Source organism: Oryx dammah, unplaced genomic scaffold (genome assembly GCF_014754425.2).
Source record: "Oryx dammah isolate SB20612 unplaced genomic scaffold, SCBI_Odam_1.1 HiC_scaffold_27, whole genome shotgun sequence".
Classification (NCBI taxonomy): Eukaryota; Metazoa; Chordata; class Mammalia; order Artiodactyla; family Bovidae; genus Oryx; species Oryx dammah.
Window position 1 is genome coordinate 32,977,001 of NW_024070211.1, and position 19,267 is coordinate 32,996,267.

General features: G+C 36.2%; 1 protein-coding gene across 1 annotated transcript in view; it reads left to right on the forward strand.

The window, feature by feature from the left end:
* The window catches only part of BARD1 (BRCA1 associated RING domain 1), a 95,925-nt gene extending 76,821 nt beyond the window's left edge, over window positions 1–19,104 (forward strand). Inside the window, exons 8-11 of the mRNA XM_040228570.1 lie at window positions 6,256–6,388; window positions 7,135–7,227; window positions 17,113–17,210; window positions 18,593–19,104. Of these exons, the coding sequence (XP_040084504.1) occupies window positions 6,256–6,388; window positions 7,135–7,227; window positions 17,113–17,210; window positions 18,593–18,925 (657 nt within the window). The 3' untranslated portion in view covers window positions 18,926–19,104. The remainder of the gene's footprint in view (window positions 1–6,255; window positions 6,389–7,134; window positions 7,228–17,112; window positions 17,211–18,592) is intronic.
* The last annotated feature ends 163 nt before the right edge of the window (window positions 19,105–19,267 follow it).

Here is a 19,267-nt window from a genome sequence, read left to right on the forward strand (position 1 = left end):
CCAAGGGACTCTCAAGAGTCTTCTCCAACACCACAATTCAAAAGCATCAATTCTTCAGCACTCAGCTTTCTTCACAGTCCAACTCACGCATCCATACATGACCACTGGAGAAACCATAGCCTTGACTAGATGGACCTTTGTTGGCAAAGTAATGTCTCTGCTTTTTAATATGCTGTCTAGTTTGGTCATAACTTTCCTTCCAAGGAGTAAGCATCTTTTAATTTCATTGCTGCAGTCACCATCTGCAGTGATTTTGGAGCCCCAAAAAATAAAGTCTGACACTGTTTCCGCTGTTTCCCTATTTCCCATGAAGTGATGGGACCAGATGCCATGATCTTCGTTTTCTGAATGTTGAGCTTTAAGCCAACATTTTCACTCTCCTCTTTCACTCTCATCAAGAGGTTCTTTAGTTGTTCTTCACTTTCTGCCATAAGGGTAGTGTCATCTGTATATTTGAGGTTATTGAAATTTCTCCTGGCAATCTTGATTCCAGCTTGTGCTTCCTCTAGCCCAGCGTTTCTCATGATGTACTCTGCATAGAAGTTAAATAAGCAGGGTGACAATACACAGCCTTGATGTGCTCCTTTTCCTATTTGGAACCAGTCTGTTGTTCCATGTCCGGTTCTAACTGTTGCTTCCTGACTTGCATACAGATTTCTCTAGAGGCAGGTCAGGTGGTCTGGTATTCCCATCTCTTTCAGAATTTTCCACAGTTTATTGTGAGCCACACAGTCAAAGGCTTTGGCACAGGGCATGTCTAAGAGTAATGGGAAAACCATTGAAAGAATTTAAAGCAAGGAATGGTATAATCTGATTTATACTTTAGAAAGTTCACTCTGGCAGCTTCTAATCAGAAGATGAGGCGGCAGCAAGAGTGGCAGCAGGGAGATTACTTGGACTGTTTCTTGGTAAAGAAGAGAGAGAGAGACCATGATGACCTGGATTAAGGACCAGCAATGGAAGCTGTGAGAAGTAATGAGATTGGTGTGTATTTTTGAGTTAGTGCCAACAGAACTTTTGGATAGATTATACGCGAAGTGTGGAAAAAGAGTAGAATTAATATGACTTAGGCTTCACTGTTTTCTCAGATGGTAAAGAATCTACCTGCAATATGGGAGACCCAGGTTTGATCCCTAGGTCAGGAAGATCCCCTGGAGTAGGAAATGGCAACACAGTCCAGTATTCTTGCCTGGAGAATTCCATGGGCAGAGGAGCCTGTGGGTTACAGTCCATAGGATCGCAAAGAGTCAAACCCCACTGAGCGACTAACACTTCCACTTTTTACTTTAGCAATGGAGTAGATGTGGGTGCCATTTGCTGCCTTGTGGAAAGAATGCCTATTTCTTAGGAACCTGTAGTTTAGTCAGGAATGTGGATATAAAAATAATTATTACACACTGCAGTGAATTTGTAATAGATGCCATACAAATATATAGTAGAATCTTAAAGAAAGAAGCTGATTTTAGGAGGGATCAGAAGAGAAGGTAACATGATGTCTAAGTAAGCCTTTAAAGGTACAAGTTTTAGCAAGATATCTAATACTGTGTTATATTGGCTGCAAATAACAGAAAACATTCATTCAAATACTTAAAGAGTTTGGCTTAACAATTACAAGGCTGCACCAAAGATCTAAATTGTTTCTGTTCTTCTGCTTTACTGTCTTCGGTGTGGTGGCTGTGTCCTCACTAATCTCCCTCCTGGTGATTCTAGGATGATTGCCACAACTCCAGATACAACAGTGTCCAGCATTAGGACTGAAACCTTTCCCAGAAGCCTTCCAATGGACTTCCTCTTATGTCTTATTGGTCAGAACTGGTCACATAATTACTTTTGACATACGTTGTGGTTGAAGGTAGGGTCAGTCTTTGAAGATCTGAACAGAATTGGGACTCTTACTAGAGTCTAGAGGGAGTGAGGAATGGATTTTCATTGCCCCCTGCAATCAGGTACACGAAGCAGAAATAGAAGCCCAGCTCTAAGGAACAGCTGCTCAGAGACAAGGAGACATAAAGGACCTTAGAAATTTGAGAAACTAGAATTTAGTGTGAGAGGAGCATGAGGTGCATTAAAAAGGAATTGGAAGTAAAGACCTGGGTTGGGATCAGATTGTGAAAGACCTTGAGCTCTCTGTAGAGGAGTAGAGACTATTCCCCAGTTAGTGAGGCACCCTCAGTGTGTCTCTCAGTGGAATGGGACTCTGGGGGATAGTGAGGGTGGGCTGGGATTGAAGACAGGTGAGGAGGCTGTAGTGTGTCCATGTGAAGTAGAGGATTGGAACTACAAGTGGTGTTGGGGATGGGGGTGTGAAGTGATGAGAGGCTTTAAAGAGAGAGGGGTGATGGACTCAGTGTATCTTAACTGCTCAGATGGGGGAAAATGAGAGAAAAAGGTAAACTGAGATCTAAAACTGTTCAGAGAAGGCTTCTTGTCCAGTAAGGGCAGCAGAGTAGTGATTGACCTGATTGTTTAAGATAAGGAGGTAACTGAAGGTGTTTATAATTTGAGGTGGTCGTTTCTTGGGCTCCAGAATCACTGCAAATGGTGACTGCAGCCATGAAATTAAAAGACACTTGCTCCTTGGAAGAAAAGCTGTGACAAACCTAGACAGTGTATTAAAAAGCAGAGACATCACTTTACCAACAAAGGTCCGTCTAGTCAAAGCTATGGTTTTTCCAGTAGTCATGTACAGATGTGAATGTTGGACCATAAAGAAGGCTGAGCACCGAAGAATTGATGCTTTTGAAGTGTGGTGCTGGAGAAGACTCTTGAGAGTCTTAGACAACAAAGAGAACAAACCAGTCAGTCTGCAGTCCATGGAGTCACTAAGAGTCAGACATGACTGAGCGACTGAACTGAAACTGAAAGGAAATCAACCCTGAATATTCGTTGAACTGACTGATGCTGAAGCTGCAATACTTTGGCCATCTGATGCAAAGAGCCAACTCATTGGAAAAGACCCTGATGCTGAGAAAGATTGAGGACAAGACGAGAAGGGGGCAGCAGAGGATAAGAGAATTGGGTGGCATCATCACCACGGTAGACATGAGTATGTGCAGACTCCAGGCGACAATGAAGGACAGAGAAGCCTGGCGTGCTGCAGTCAGTCCCTGGGGTCGCAAAGTGCTGGACATGACTGAGCAACTGAACAACAGTAGATGATATCACAGGCTGGTTACCCTTATTCTTTGAAAACTCTTAATCTCCTTGCTCCAGGCATCAGCCTTGGAAGTGTGCCCTACCTATAGACCTGGAAAAGAACCTAGAAATCAGCAGTTTAATTTCCTTGTTTTATAAATGAGAAAACTGATATGTAGTGTGATTTGCTCAGGGTTAGCCCACCACAGAAAAAAAAAAAAAAACACATTTTTTTTCCCCTAATAGATCAATTAGAAGTTGAGTGAATTCAGAATGTTAAGAAAATTTTAGGTCAGTATTCATTTGGTCCTATTGTACTTAACTATAAATTGATCCTTACTCTATTCATTTGGACTTGGATTCTGCTGGCAGAACATAATGTAACTAAGTTGTCATTTGCCAATATTTCTTTTATGTTAGAAACGGGAAAAGGATTATTTTAGATGTGTCAAAAATAAAGATATGTTAATGGTATTATTGGAATCTGAGAGTGGCAGTCTTCCTCTTAATTTAGCCTTCCAGTTACTCTTGTGTTTTTGTTAAATGTAAGAAACCTATACTTTCTGCATGTCACATGGACACTGCCCATGAATGAATATCGTTATTTACTCTTTTAATGGTAGATACTTGACTAAGGAAATGATCATGAACGGTAACAATTCCTTAAGTTTTAAAGAGTTGTTTCTTTGTGTATACTCACTAAAGACAAGATCTTTGCCAAATAGCATCAGTCTCCCTTTCACTCGTCTCTTTCAGCCACATAGGCTGCCTTGCTGTTTCTTGAATCCCCCAGACACGTCCCCATTTCAAGTCCTTGGTGCTAGCAGTTTTCTCCACCAGGAACAAATGTAGGGAGCCAGATGTACACATGGCAGGCTTCCTCACTCCCTCTGGCTCTTTGATAAATTCAGAGTAAGTAATTTTTCCAAGAAAAAGTTTCATATCAAGTTATTCCTTAGATAAGTTTATTTAATGCCAATGTACATAGTATGTAATATCTCTAAAAACAGATTATTGAACCTTTGGATTATTTTCTGAACAGCTTTTGAATCTCCTGATTCTGAGACCTTTGCTTACTCAAATCAAATGCCTCCACACTCCCACCTCCTGCCCCAAATTAGACATGTGGCTTTGACAGCTCTTTGCTTGGTTTTATTTATTTTTAATAGCTTTCCTTAATTATGATAAATTAGTGCCAGTTTCTATTTTTTATTCAAACGTGGAAACTAGATAGGTTTCCCTGGTGGCTCAGAGGTTAACGTGTCTGCCTGCAATGCGGGAGGCCTGGGTTTGATCCCTGGGTCAGGAAGATCCTCTGGAGAAGGAAATGGCAGCCCGCTCCAGTACTCTTGCCTGGAGAATCCCATGGATGGAGGAGCCTGGTAGGCTACAGTCCACGGGGTCACGAAGAGTCGGACACGACTGAGCGACTTCACTTTCACTTTCACTTAGAAACTAGATAGAAAAATGCTTGACCCACTTTGGTGCTTTCCTGAGGTTGATGGAAGTAGTATCATGCTACATTTACAACTGATATCTTTTCACTTTTTATTTTGTGCAGAGAACTCATTTAGCTGAAGTGGAGTTATAAAAATTGAAAAGTAATGTGTTCCATTTAGAACTACTTTATGATGCTCATTTGTAAACTGACAGGAAGATTTGAAATGCTGTTTTTTAACATGATTATAGTATAGTAATTGATTGATAAAGTAGACTGAACTGTTTTCATGCTATGGAGTGTTTACAGTGTTCAGGTTAAGCATGGTTACCTCATCTTACAACTGAGTGAATAGGAAAGATGAATGGAAAGAAATGTGGCGTCAGTGTGTGTGTGGTGTGTGCACAGGATGTCTGGTAAAACCTCTGTAACTTGAGCCTTCGAGAAAAGTAGTTCAGGAAGCTGAAACTTTTAAGTGCTGCATATTGTCATTAAAAAAACTTTATAGAAAAAAAACTTTATAGAAATGTTTTTTAAAATGTCATGAATACATACTGGCTTAATATATAATAGAATCCTATTTAATGCATTTTGGGTGAATGAATTATTGAGATCAGTCTGTTTAGAGATGTAGCCAGCAATTTACATGTAATATTGTAGGGCATCAGACCAGATAAATTATCATTATTCAGATATGTGAAGTGAATATTTAAATATAAATTTCCTGCAATCTAGTTGCTGAACTATACTGGTAATTATACCTGCAGTGTTTCAATCATGTTCTGTGGAACTTCTAAGAGCCCAGAGGTCCAGAATACTTGGACACTCATACATGTAGGAGGGTCCTTTGTACTGTATTTGAAAATTAAAGTATTATGTCTTGCTTTTTATCTTGTAATACAGTAGTGCTCATTTACCCTTTCTTTCTTATCTGCTGGATCATTGCTTTTTTTCATCAGGTAGCTTTTGGCTAACTCTCATTCCAGTTTCTTGGAATTAAATTTCTTGTCTCCTGTAAATTCTAAGTCTTTCTATTATAGTAAAAATATTAATCTTTGTTAGAGCGCTTTCCTTTTCATAAACTGCAGTGACTTATTTCTGTTGGTAAATCCGATATAATAACTTCAGTGTTCCCTTGTCTGTTTTTACTTTGTTGGTTTTGAAAAATAATTCTTTCATTATTAAAATTTTGTTTTCTGTCTTTGAGATCAGTGCTGTTCTAGAAACCTTGATGTTTTTTTATTTTTTACTTAATCTCAGTTTAAATTAAACACAACAGGTTGGATTTAGCTCTGTTGGAATACGTTAGTTTGGGTGGCGTAGAGAATTGATCATTTTAAGTGGGTATTTGGGGTTATTTTATAAAAAGGTGGGGCTTACTGCTAACAGAATGAAGTTAGAAAACCCTAGAGAGATCCACTTTAGAATCGAGGAAACAAGACACCCAAGCTATAGAGAGGTATCCCAAATGGTGTTTTATTGGGGGCAAGGGGTAAAGAAATAGAAAAACAGTTATCCAGATGCATTGAGCTTTAAGGTTCTGAGTGACGATTCAATGGAAGTTATTGGGAATTACTAGATAAAAGTAGAGAAATCCAAGCTCATATCAATTGAAACTCAGTTTAGTCTTCTCTAGCCTTTAAATGTCTTTGACACTATGGCATCGCCTCTTCTATTGACAGGTAAACACTGGTCAGCGTCGGGATGGGCCTCTTGCACTTATAGGCAGTGGACTTTCTTCCGAACAACAGAAAATGCTCAATGAGCTTGTAACGATTCTTAAAGCTAAAAAATGTGCTGAGTTTGACAGTACAGGTGAGGATTATTGATTTATTTAGTTTTGGTAGAAGAGAATTTTAAATGGGTAATTCCATTGTAGAACTCACCTTGATAATTTATACATTTTACCCATTGGAATCTGACTGTATACTTTGAATCTGGTAATAAATTCTAAAATGTTTCTACAGTTATAAATTACTTACAGTCTTCATTTAATTAGGAAATATAAAGTTTAAAGCTTTGCCCCTATTTTAGGGCATATGTCAGAAGAGCAATTCTATGAGTTTGCTAATGACAGATAAATGGTCAAACAATGTAATGGCTTTATTTAATTCCTTAGTTGTAATTGGAAATCGAAAAGAAATTTGCTTTGGGCTTCTCAGGTGGCTCAGTTATAAAAAAAAAATCCACCTGCCAATGCAGGAGATGTGGGTTTGATCCCTGAGTTGGGAATATCTCCTGGAGGAGGACATGGCATCCCATTCTAGTATTGCCTGGAGAATCACATGGACAGAGGAGCCTGGGAGGCTATAGTTCATAGCATCACAAAGACCCAGACATGACTGAGCACACACATACACTCTGTGTGGCGTTAAGATTTATGATTTATGATCTAATCTTTCATGTTGGTAGCCATAATAGAGAATGAAACTAAATGAAGAAGTCTTTACCGAAGTATAAAAATTGTTGCCTTTGAAGAAACTTCAGATGTAAGTGGACTAGTTAAATTATTGTTTTGGTTTATATTTCTGTTTCTCTTACTGCTTTTTTTTGTATTATAGTAACTCATGTCATTGTTCCTGGTGATACAGTTCAAAGCACCCTGAAATGTATGCTTGGAATTCTCAGTGGATGCTGGATCCTAAAATTTGAATGTAAGTTCTGGATTTGGGAGAATTACAAAGCAAATTGAATAGACTAATTTCATTTTTTAATTGCAGTATTGCCAGTAATTATTTAAGGACCTTATGCTAATGTTTTTTACCTCTGTTTAGTCCCGACATTTTGAAAAAGCTTTTCATATTAATGGTATCATTTAGGTGTTCTTGGTAAAAGTATACAAGTATGTTCTCATTTCAAAATCTTCCTGTAATACCAACTATTTTAATCCAGAGTAAATGGATCCTGTAACAGACCTGTAAGCTTAAGCAATCTGTGTTACCATTATTGTTGTTGTTGTTGTTTAGTCGCTCAGTCATGTCAGACTCTTTGTGGCCCCATGGACTGTAGCCAGACAGGCTCCTCTGTCAATGGGATTTTCCAGGCAAGAGTACTGGAGTCGGTTGCCATTTCCTTCTGCGGATAATCTTCCTGATCCAGGAATCAAACCAGTGTCTCCTGCTTGGCAGATGAATTCTCTACCACTTAGTCATCTGGGAAGTCCATATTACCAATGTATGATATATTTACCTCAATAAATGCTTGTTTTAAATATATGACTATTAAATGAAATTAGTTTATTGCTTTTCCTTGTGATGTCTAAAAATTTATCTGCATAACTCTCTTTAGCTATCTCAGCTAATATGGTTTGTTTTAGGAAGGTCTTTGAAAATTGAGACTGCCTTGTACCACCTGCTGCTGCTGCTAAGTCGCTTCAGTCGTGTCCGACTCTGTGCGACCCCATAGACGGCAGCCCCCCAGGCTCCGCCGTCCCTGGGATCCTCCAGGCAGTTGTACCACCTGATTGGGGGCAATTACACTAGCTGTTCTCGAAGCCTCTGATGAAAAGGTGTTCCTGTTACTCCTTTCTAGTTAGCAGTCAACCACCTTCACCTTTGCTGCTGCCTCCTTTTACCTAGGACTTAACAAAATAAAAAGAAAGTTTGTACGAGGTTATTTTCTACTCCTCAGTCACTAAAGTATCTTCTGCTTTTGATATGACAACTAAAATAGGACAATGAAATGACCTTTTTTGCTGACTGATTGTTTATAAAAAGAAAAGTGTCTGGTAAAGAGGGACCTGAGAAGTCCTGTCATGATACAGTTGCCTATCTTGATCTTAGAGGCAGTTGTGTTACACAGTCTACATAGATGATTAAATGTCAGGTCTGTTTGTGCTCACACACAAATGGTGAATGTATAACTGATGAAATCTGAATAAGTTCTTTGGACTCTTATCAATGTCAAATTCTTGGTGCTAATAATTGTGCTATTGTTGTGTAAGATATTAACACTGGATACTAGGAAAAGAGTGCATGACACTTTGCTGTACATTTCTTTGCAATCACCTGTGAATCTATAATTATTTCAAATTTAAAAATTAAAGAATAGTGAGTGTTTTTAATGAAACTTCCTTTGTAAGAAGCAAATGATGGGTTAGAGTTAGTTTTGAAAAATCTTTTGTTTTATAGATTTTTACTTTTACGGTTTTATGGTAGAGTTGCTTGATTGAATCAAAGCCTTAATTATCTTAGTAATTTAATCTGTTGTTTTAAATTAACTTGGTTGGTAAAAAGTTTTCTTTTAGCAGTTGATATTCATCTCAGTAAAATACAGCTACCACTTTTCTTTTGATGGTTGTCTCCACTGATTTGGTCTGTGACATATATAACTACAGTGCCACTCTTATCTGTTCTAGTCTGTATCTGTTACTCTACTCTGCCAGTCAGCCAAGCTAAAAAGTATGAGAATAAGTTGGACTGATTGGCCACTTATGTAGAAAAAAAGTTTTTTCTTTAGTCCCTTATTTTTGGACCTTTGTTTCCCTTTCAGACCTGTATCAAGTCTTATTGGGCCTCAGTATTTTAAAAATTGACCTAAAATGTTTCCATGATTATAGATGTTTTTGTACCGAACTTTTGCCAGAAGCTTGCCAGTGGTTATAGAAAGGAATGGATTTTCATAGTAACAAGAATCTCAGTAATAAAGAAGCTATGTGAAATTTTAAATATTAAGGCACTTATCACTTAACCCTGTAAGTCTAGTTGTGAATTTGCTGAACTTGCATCTTGTTACATATACAGACTACATGATTCATTTCCATAAAATCTGCCTTCTTAAGAAATGAAAGTTTTGTCACTTTAATGTCTTGGCCATGTCATTTTTATAGAATCACTAATGGACTCAAGCTGACTTAATAGTGTGCCATTTCGTGATTGTCACAGTAGTGAATAACATACTCTAATATCAATGGTTCTTTTAGGATAAAAGGTGGATGGACTCTCTTACTGAATTTCATATCCCCATATTTTCTAATTCAAAGTACAAAGAGGAATAGGTTCAATGTTGGAGACAATTAATTTAAATAGTTGCTGGGTTTAGTTGCAAGAAATAGTTGCAAGAACACTTTCTTTCCTAATGTATTTTTCTGTTGTTTTGTGTTGTTCTTAATGTCAGGCAACTTAGTGTGATTTTTAAAAACATGTTGAGAGCTATTCAAAATTAGTTGAAAATCATCTATATTAAGGAATGGTATGGTGGGCCAAAGCTTTCAAAACTAATCACAAAGATCTATGAGTTATTAAAACTAGATTTTGTGTTTGAGATATTCACTAACTTGCCTGAAAGACAAAATCTTTACCGGCTGAACTCTGTAGAATGTTTAGTATTAGCTTTTTCAGTATTTTCCATAAACCAAGTAGACTGAAAAGGAAGTTTCATGTAAATTTTCTCTGTAGGGAATTGACTTACTTAAAAAAATTAAACAAATTTAAATAAATTAACAAAAATAATTATATAAAACAGTCAGGATTCCTTGGATCCAAATTTAACGGAGGTTTTCTGTTTAAATGTATTTTTCTCTTAACTGGTTAATATCTCTTATTTTTCTATTTTATATATATGGAGCATCTTACAGTGTCTTAGTTAATGAACTGTGCATGAAAATTCTAAGAATAGGCCATAATTGTGCTATTGTACCAGGCATTCTTTCTCATCATGTTTATTTTACAGATATTTTATTGGATGGTATTTATTTTATAGAAACAGGAGGTATAGATAGGAAAATTCCTTCATCAAGATTTGAGTTTGTGCCTGAGATTCTACTTTAGTCCTAGTTTTGGTGCCAATTCCTCACAGGAAACTAATAACCATCCCTGTACAGGGTGATTTGGGTAATTCAAGAGGTGGCTAGAATGAAGAATGGAAGATGTATAAATTGTATTCATCTCTTAGAGAATGAAGAAGATGGAACTGCATCCTAAAGATGTAAACTAACCTTCAGAAGAGAAAATGTATGTTACTGAACTGTTCTTTCAGTACGCTGCTTTCAAATCTCCTCTAGTCTTAACTTTTTTTTTTGAAAAAAATTGAATTCTGCCTCTCCATTTCTCGTCTCATTGTGGAGGGGAGAGTAGATGGCTGTCATCTTTTCTTTCATAATCTCTTCCTCTTCCCCACTATCATCTGAGTTGAAATAAAATGTAGAAGTTTTGAAAGACCTTAGCACCTAAGAAATTGGTGTGGGAATGTGCCAAACATTTTACTCTGGACTTTTATCTGTGAGGAAAGGAAGGGCTAGATACAGTATTGCTTTGTTTTAGTTTTAGATGTGGAAGATGGAACCTAAAAGGCAATCACTACATCATCATTTTATACATAACTTCATAATCAGATTAATGAACGTGCTTTTCAGTTAAATTTTTCTTTAAATGGATATTGAGAGTGCTGTGGAATTTTTAAAATAAAGAAAAATTTTATTCATATTTTGCTAATTATCAAAAAATAAATATACCAAAGCATTTCTATCAACTGAGATTAGTTAGGCAACTTCATGCTTACAGAAATCTTTTACCAAAGATTGTCTAAGAAAAAAAATAACATCTGTTAATATAATAATAGTCCTATTTCTGAGATATACCCCAAGCAAGTAATAGAGAAGGAAAAAAAAACTGATTTCTATTGTTATTTCTTATAACAAGAAATAGGGGGGAATAAATGGAGTGTCAGAGAATTAAGAAAATTCTGAAATACTTAAAGATATTTTCTGAAAAAAATTTATATTTTTATATGATAACTTAGGTCTGAAATATGAAAAGTTTGTTTAAACTTTTTAAAGAGCATAGAACATTTATGTCTTTTCTATCAATATTACATAAATGTGTGAGTATGTACAGAAGAAAGAAGTAAACAGTCATGGATTGGATTAGGTAGAGGTCTATTTGTTTATAACAGTTTTAACATCAATATATGTCTCTTAAATGTTTTAGGAAGAAATTCAAATTCTTAAATTCTAATAACAATTAGATCTTCATTTTGATCTTTTCTCAAAATTTATTGAGTTAATGGTTTCATTCTTAATCAGGGAAATTAGAACCTATGTGTGTATATTGCTTGAATCTGATACAATGAATTGTTTATACCTGTTACGTAGGTCTAGCCAGATACATTTTAATATGATTATTGTCCAATGAACATAGAAATCTTACATAAATAATTTGTGTTAAAAATATAATGAAAAAAGAGCACCAAGTATGAGTTTTTAAAGTATTCTATTAGGAAAACTTTTGGCCGTTAGAATGACTTTGTTAACCACATTTATAAAGAGAAGGATTGTTTTAATATTATTATTCATAATACAAGGTTTTAGAATTGATACCAAATTTTGCCTAAGCAAATTTTATGATACAGTAATATATTTTTGTGATAGAAGTTGACCTGCTTCTCAATATGAATTAAGTAAAATAAACAGCACACTGTCTTATGAAGAAACATATTTTTACGTATAAATATGCTTGTAATTAGAATATTGGCTTAAAATGTAGACAAAAATAAACAATTGTTCATTGATATTTATATGAAAATGCAAAATCTAGTGATTTGTGACAGTTGATTTCTAAATCCAAATGTTTATGATGGCATGAGAGGAGCATTTACCTGTTATGATTTCAGCCTTCTTTTTATTGTCCTTCCATCCTCACTGTGGAATTTCATAATTGGTTTTAGCTCTTTTACTTGCCATCCAATTTTTAAAAATTACAGTAAGAATAAAAGTTGTTTTCCCATTTTTGTCATTGTTGTAGAAAATTTCCTCTTAACAATTTCCTTTTGTCTAAAATTTAGTGATATGATAGCCTACTGACTAAAAAGCCCACTAGAAAAGAACCTAAAAAATAATTTTTTGTTTTGTTTTGTTTTTACAACTTGGGTGTTCATAGAATAGAAAGGAAATTTACTAATATGCAGTTTTCTTGAGTTATACTAGTGCCTAGTTTGGATCTAATGACATATTTATTAGGATTTTTGATTTTAACATAAAATTTTTGATTCTGTATTTTTATTTTTTTTTAGGATACCATTTAGCTTTGGCTGAGAGTAATATTTAATTCTAATTGTCAATGCAAATAGCCACTGGCTCCAGAAGAATAACAGTTCTTTAAAATAAGAGTTTGTTCATTGCTCTGGCTTTTGAAGAGAGTGAGCATGTTCTGTGGCTTCATCGAGGGATCATTTCCCCTTTGGACATTTGGAATTTGGAGCATTTGACAGATTTCCATTTTAAAGCTTTATTCTGTCTTCATTGAATTTTATAGCTGTGGATTCAGGAACCTACTCCCATTTGTGTAATCCTTTTTTTCCTTCTAAAACTAGGAAAAGTGACTAAGCTTAATAGAAATTAATGAACATCATCAGTGGTTCATGTAGCTAAAATGGAAATACACACTCATAGATTTGTATGGTTTTATGAAGTAGGAGGCAAGAGTGGTTACTGGAGATTCAGAATAAAGAAGTACATTTCTGGATGGTACAAGACTCTTTTTAAAAAAAAATCATATCCCAGAATTCATAAGCTGTATTAGTATGCAGGTTCCAGACGTTGCTTAGGTAGCCGGAGCTGCCTTAATGAGTTAGGGTTAATGACTTTGAGTTAAGCGGTAGTTTGGGAATTGGGCTGCTTACCTCTATATCAAAAAGTAATAAAATCAGGGCACAAGGAAAGCTTACCTGAAATGGTAGACATGATCAAGAATAGATCTGAACTGAAAAGAATCTCTTCCTTTTAATAAGATAGCTAGTTCATTTCTGTGTCTCTGCAAAATGATAGCTTTGGTCACAATCTTAAAATACAACATGTGACAAGTAAAGATGTTATACAGCATACATTTTACACGGGTAGTGGCTTGACACATTTTAAAGTATGTATCTTTCTGGCATATTCAGAAATCTGTGTTTATGTAAGCGATATTAAGTTACTCATGTAAAGTCATTTCAGTTTGGATTCAGATCCTCCTATTTAGCTGAGAAAGTTAAGCAGTGATCTTGCATAGATTTTTATTTCTGCTGAACTATTGCAGATGATGAAATAACATGGACTTTATTAAGTACAAATACAAAATGTAATTTGTTTCAGTTTTAGAAAATATTTTTATTGCAGTATAATTGGTTTATACTGTGCTAATTACTGCTTTACAGGAGAGTGATTCAGTTATATGTATATATGCATCCTTTTTTAAAATATTCTTTTGCATTGCAGTTTATCAATCATAGGATATTAAGTATTGTCTCTCTGCTATACAGTAAGGAAATATTAAGTTGGTGAAAATGGCCTGTTTTAAAGTCTTTATAGAGATTAAGGATTACAGTATATATTATTACTTTAGATGAGTTTATGACTAGGAATATTTTGAAAGTTCTGATTGTTTAATATGGAAAATAGATTTAATAATTCTTGCTGCAGTTTGGTTAACTAATTTATAGTATTGAGTAATTAAAACTTTGATTATTATTAATAATTATCTTATTCTTAATAATAATTACCTTAATGATTATCTATTTAGGTTTGTTAAAGTAGTAACTTTAAATAGTATTTTGGCTTGTAGATTCATCCATTTGATTGCTTTGGATAAATGAAATTGGATTAGATAAATATCACCATTGAAGTTACTGAACGTTTAAAGTATTCTTTTCATGTTGTAGTAAATCTGTTCAATTGGTTTATTGCAAAAGAAGTCAACTAGGAAGTTGATATGAAGTGTAATTATAAATGTCTACTACTCAAAGGGTACAAATGAGAGAGTGGCAGCTTTGGTTTCAAATTAAACAAACTCATTGATTCACTAAAGACAAAGCCAAATGCATTATTCTCCCTGCTCTCAATCTCCCAGGTAGTCAGCATTTTTGACATTTTGATACACTTTTTGGCTAATCTCTTAAAAATAAGGATCCTCCTATTTAGTCATCTGTTAGTGGTTAGGTCGTTTATTTTAAGAGAGCTACAATATATTAAATCTGAGTAGAGAGTACCTGGCATTTCCTAAAATGCTTTATTTTTTTAAATAAAATAAAGATAGGAAAAAACTGATCTAGGAGTTGGAAGATATCTGAATTTTTTTCTCACTTATGTCACTTAAACAGTTTAACTTTTCTTTTCCTGTGAAATGAAGAATTTGATTCAATGAAGCATCAGGAGTTTCAAATTGGCAGTCTTTAGTCCAAAACAGGTACAATGTGATTTAGTTCATCATAATCATTTAATTTCTGTGTCTTTAAGTAAGATGTGCATATTATGATTACAGTCTCTATAACTTCCTCCCACTTAACATGAGATACCCAACATGGTTATGTAATTTGAAAGGCTCTTGTAGGCATTATTCTCACCCAGGCTTCAAAAAATTCTCCATGTTTTCCATGCAGCAATAATTCTCTCATGTTATCATAAAACTGAAAACTGTTCCTTAGTTTTCAGCGGGGGTGGGGTGGGGGGGGTGGGGGGGGTGGGGTGGGGGGAAACTATAGTCTCCTTCTTTAGTTGCTATTAAGTGGCAGAGAGAGTTGGCAAAATGTTTCTTTTTGTAATAAGAGAATATCAGAGGAATGCATTCTTCATTTAGCTCAACAGTTATAATTAGAGCCTTGGATTTTTCTGACTACCTTTACAGAAATTTACTGACCAATTACTGTAAAGCTGGAAGTTTCATGATTTGAGGCATATTTACAATGAAAAAGCTGCCCTCTTGGTGTTTGCCGTCTCATTTCTCTTGATGCCATGCTTGTCTCATTCTGCTGTTAAGGCTATATTCTGTTAATTGACTAATGCTGGCACATCCCTTGGGTCAATTAAAATAATTTTAGTATGATTTTTTGATAGTTTAAATAACCAATCACATAAACCCATAAGGTGGGTAAGCAGCCAGCATAGGCACAGTGTATTTATTTATTTTTGTAGTTATACATTAGCTGTTTACGTGTTACAGTTAGATATCATAGGGGTATTCAGTGTTCAGTTCTTGGCTTTATGTACTGGCATGTACAGTTCATCTAAAGAAACCAGTATAAATAAATGCTCTGCAAATATTATTAGGAGAAAGGGGGCTACATATTTAAGTGACATAAAGTAAAAGGAATAATTTATATGTGAAATAATAAGTCTGAGGTAAGTCAGTTATTTGGTTATATTGGTAATGTTTTTTGTATTGATATTTAATATGGGATATCATGTAAGCACACCGTCAGTGTTTCTGGTATGATTTTGACCTAGTCATAATTTTTATTTTGACATTCATTTTAATAAATGGTAAAATTGATAGTTTAGTATTAGCTTCATTGGAAAGATAGTTTTTCCTACCCTGTGAGTGGTTATTAAAATTATATTTTTAAAATATAGTTTTTAATTACTTACAACAAACAGTTTTTATAAAACTATCATATTTATAAGTTATTGATCAGAATAGGATTCAGCATAGCAGACTTAGCTAAATAGAATTCTTGTATTGAAAACACTGGGGGAAAGGGACCCCAAAACACAGGCAGAACTAGCAGAAAATTAAGAATCACGTGATAGAGAAGTACAGATATGCCAGCGTTGAGCATTGAATTGTAATGGACATTCATAGCTCCAAGTTAAGAAAAATTCAGTCCCTTGACAAAGCTATGCTTTTGAAGAGATGGAGTATTCAGTCATTAAAATATTCTGACTTTTGTTATACTATGTAATATCTTGGAACATCTCGACTGAAGCAGCTGTCAGTCAGTTCAGTTCAGTTGCTCAGTCATGTCTGACTCTTTGCGACCCCATGGACTGCAGCACTTCAGGCTTCCCTGTCCATCACCAGCTCCTGAGGCTTGCCTAAACTCATGTCCATCAAGTCAGTGATGCCATCCAACCATCTCATTCTCTGTCATCCCCTTCTTCCCCTGCCTTCAATCTTTCCCAGCATCAGGGTCTTTTCCAGGGAGTCAGTTCTTCACATCAGGTGGCCACAGTATTGGAGTTTCAGCTTCAGCATCAGTCCTTCCAATGACTATTCAGGACTGATTTCCTTGAAGCAGCTCTAAGGCATTTGAAATACTCACCAGTCATCCCTTGGTGACTGCAGTGTGTACCTGTCGATTCCAAACATGTCACAGACTCTGCTCTACTGTTTACTTTAACAAGTGCTACAGAGCCCCTGTCTGTCAGATCACTTATAGTCTAACAGGAGGTTAGACATGGGATTGCCAGGATGAGTGGGGCAGATGGTTAGATCTCAGAGTCAGATCATTGTGAGCTGAACTTAACGTGGGAGTTTTTATTCACTCTAATTTTGATAATGTCCATAAACTAAAATTTAGATTTTTACTTTGTACGTGGAATAATGTATTGAGTTAGGTTTTTAGAAAGAAAACTCAAATTTGTATTCAGTACTGCCTCATTGCTTAGTCTTCTGAAGGAAAGATCAGTTTTACTACCTTTTGTTTTGGCATAAGTTAGGTTTCTTTTTCTGTTTCAGAGCAATACTTAACCATGAAGAAGAAAAATCGCTTAGGTAAATGGCTTCATTTCACTGTGAAAGAAATAGTTTTCACTTTATATTTATTTTGCTTTTATCCTTGGTTTTTGCCAGGGGTGAAAGCATGTCTACAAAGCAAAGAATGTGAACAGGAAGAAAAGTATGAAATTCCTGAAGGACCACAAAAAAGCAGGCTCAACAGAGAACAGCTGGTATTTTCCTTTTGATTCTACTTTCATTGTTCTTATCATAAATTAATACTGTTATTACCATCAGGAAAAACTTCTGCCCTTTTAACAAGTACAGGTGACTGATTAAAAATGTTTGTAATTATTTATTTATTGGCTGTGTTGGTTCTTCATTGTAATGCAGGTTTTTCTCTAGTTGCAGCCAGCAGGGGCTACACTCTGTAGTTGTGCTCCGGCTTCTCATTGTGGTGGCTTCTCTTGTGTGGACCACAGGCTCTAGGGCATGCGGGGTTTGGTAGTTGCTGTTCCCGGGCTCCAGAGCCCAGGCTCAGTAGTTGTGGCACACTGGCTTATTTGCTGCACAGCGTGTGGGATCTTTCCCAATCAGCGATTGAACCCATGTCTCCTGCCCTGGCAGACGGATTCTTTACCACTGAGCCACCAGGGAAACACCTGGTTAAAATTTTAATTGTGCTCATTTCGAGTGCTTTATTCTGAGAGTTGATAACAATGAGCAGTAAAACCCAGAAGATAATAATTTCATACAGTTACTGCATTTTGGGCATTTCAAACATTACCATAAACCTTTCCGAATCTGAGGGAAGTCTTAGATACAAGTAGTTTGAGAGAAGACAGAGCTGCTGCTCAGGTTTAGTTAACCATGTCTTTATTATGACATATTGAGATTTTAATGGACAAAATTCCATTTTTCTGTTGACAAACAAGTGTATTAAAAATGTTGAAGAATTTTTGTAGAAGGGACTTGTGAAGCTTTTTTTGCAAAGCACAAAGAAATGTGTTTATAGCTAAGTGGCTCTCTGGCCGTGGCTTTCTAATGTGTTGTGCTCTAAGGAAAATGTTTCTAGAACCCTGGAGGCCACCCTCCCACATGCTGCCCTGGGGGAACTTGGGTTGGTAGTATATAGGGACCTGAATGTGGATGGGCAGAGTTGGAAAGCTCCATGGACAAGCTGTTACACTTACAGTTAAGTTTAGCTTGGTATACGCAAAGCATATTTTAGATACAGTAGGAAGGAATTCTTGAGGCTTTAAGTCCTAACAAGTATGAATAAAAATTCTGATACAAGAAGTTTGAGGAACAGATTTTAAACGTGTATGTGTACCGAACACACATATACACACACATTCATAACACACCTAAAATGTGAGAAGAGTGAAAAGGGCCAGTGTCTTCAGGAGAACAAAATTATAGGAAACCTTTATTTTCATGAGTATTTTTCTTAAGCCAAAGAGTTACTTAACCCAAAGAATTCTTGAAGTGTGTCTTGTCCTTGCACCTCATTAAATAGCTTAACTGCTTATGACTTTTATTTCCCTTATTTCATGTGCAGTGTTTTTAAATATTTTTGTCTGCTTTTAATGAGCTTTTTTTGTTTTTTTTTCAGTTGCCAAAGCTGTTTGATGGATGTTACTTCTATTTGGGGGGAACCTTCAAACACCATCCAAAGGACAACCTTATTAAGCTTGTCGCTGCCGGTGGGGGCCAGATCCTCATTAGAAAGCCCAAGCCAGACAGTGACGTGACTCAAACCATCAATACAGTCGCGTACCATGCCAAACCTGATTCTGATCAGCGCTTCTGCACACAGTATATCATCTATGAGGACTTGTCTAATCATCGCCCAGAAAGGGTTCGGCAGGGCAAAGTCTGGATGGCCCCTTCCAGCTGGTTTATAGATTGTGTGATGTCCTTCGAGTTGCTCCCTCTTGACAACTGAACTCGCACAGTGTGGTAACCTGTGATTGCACTGTTTTCATCAGTCACATTTTTACAAATAGGTAGACTTATTCATCGGAGAAGGTGATGGCACCCCACTCCAGTACTCTTGCCTGGAAAATCCCATGGACAGAGGAGCCTGGTAGGCTGCAGTCCATGGGGTCGCGAAGAGTCAGACACGACTGAGCGACTTCACTTTCACTTTTCACTTTCATGCATTGGAGAAGGAAATGTCAACCCACTCCAGTGTTCTTGCCTGGAGAATCCCAGAGATAGGGGAGCCTGGGGGGCTGCCATCTATGGGGTCGCACAGAGTCGTACACTACTGAAGTGATTTAGCAAC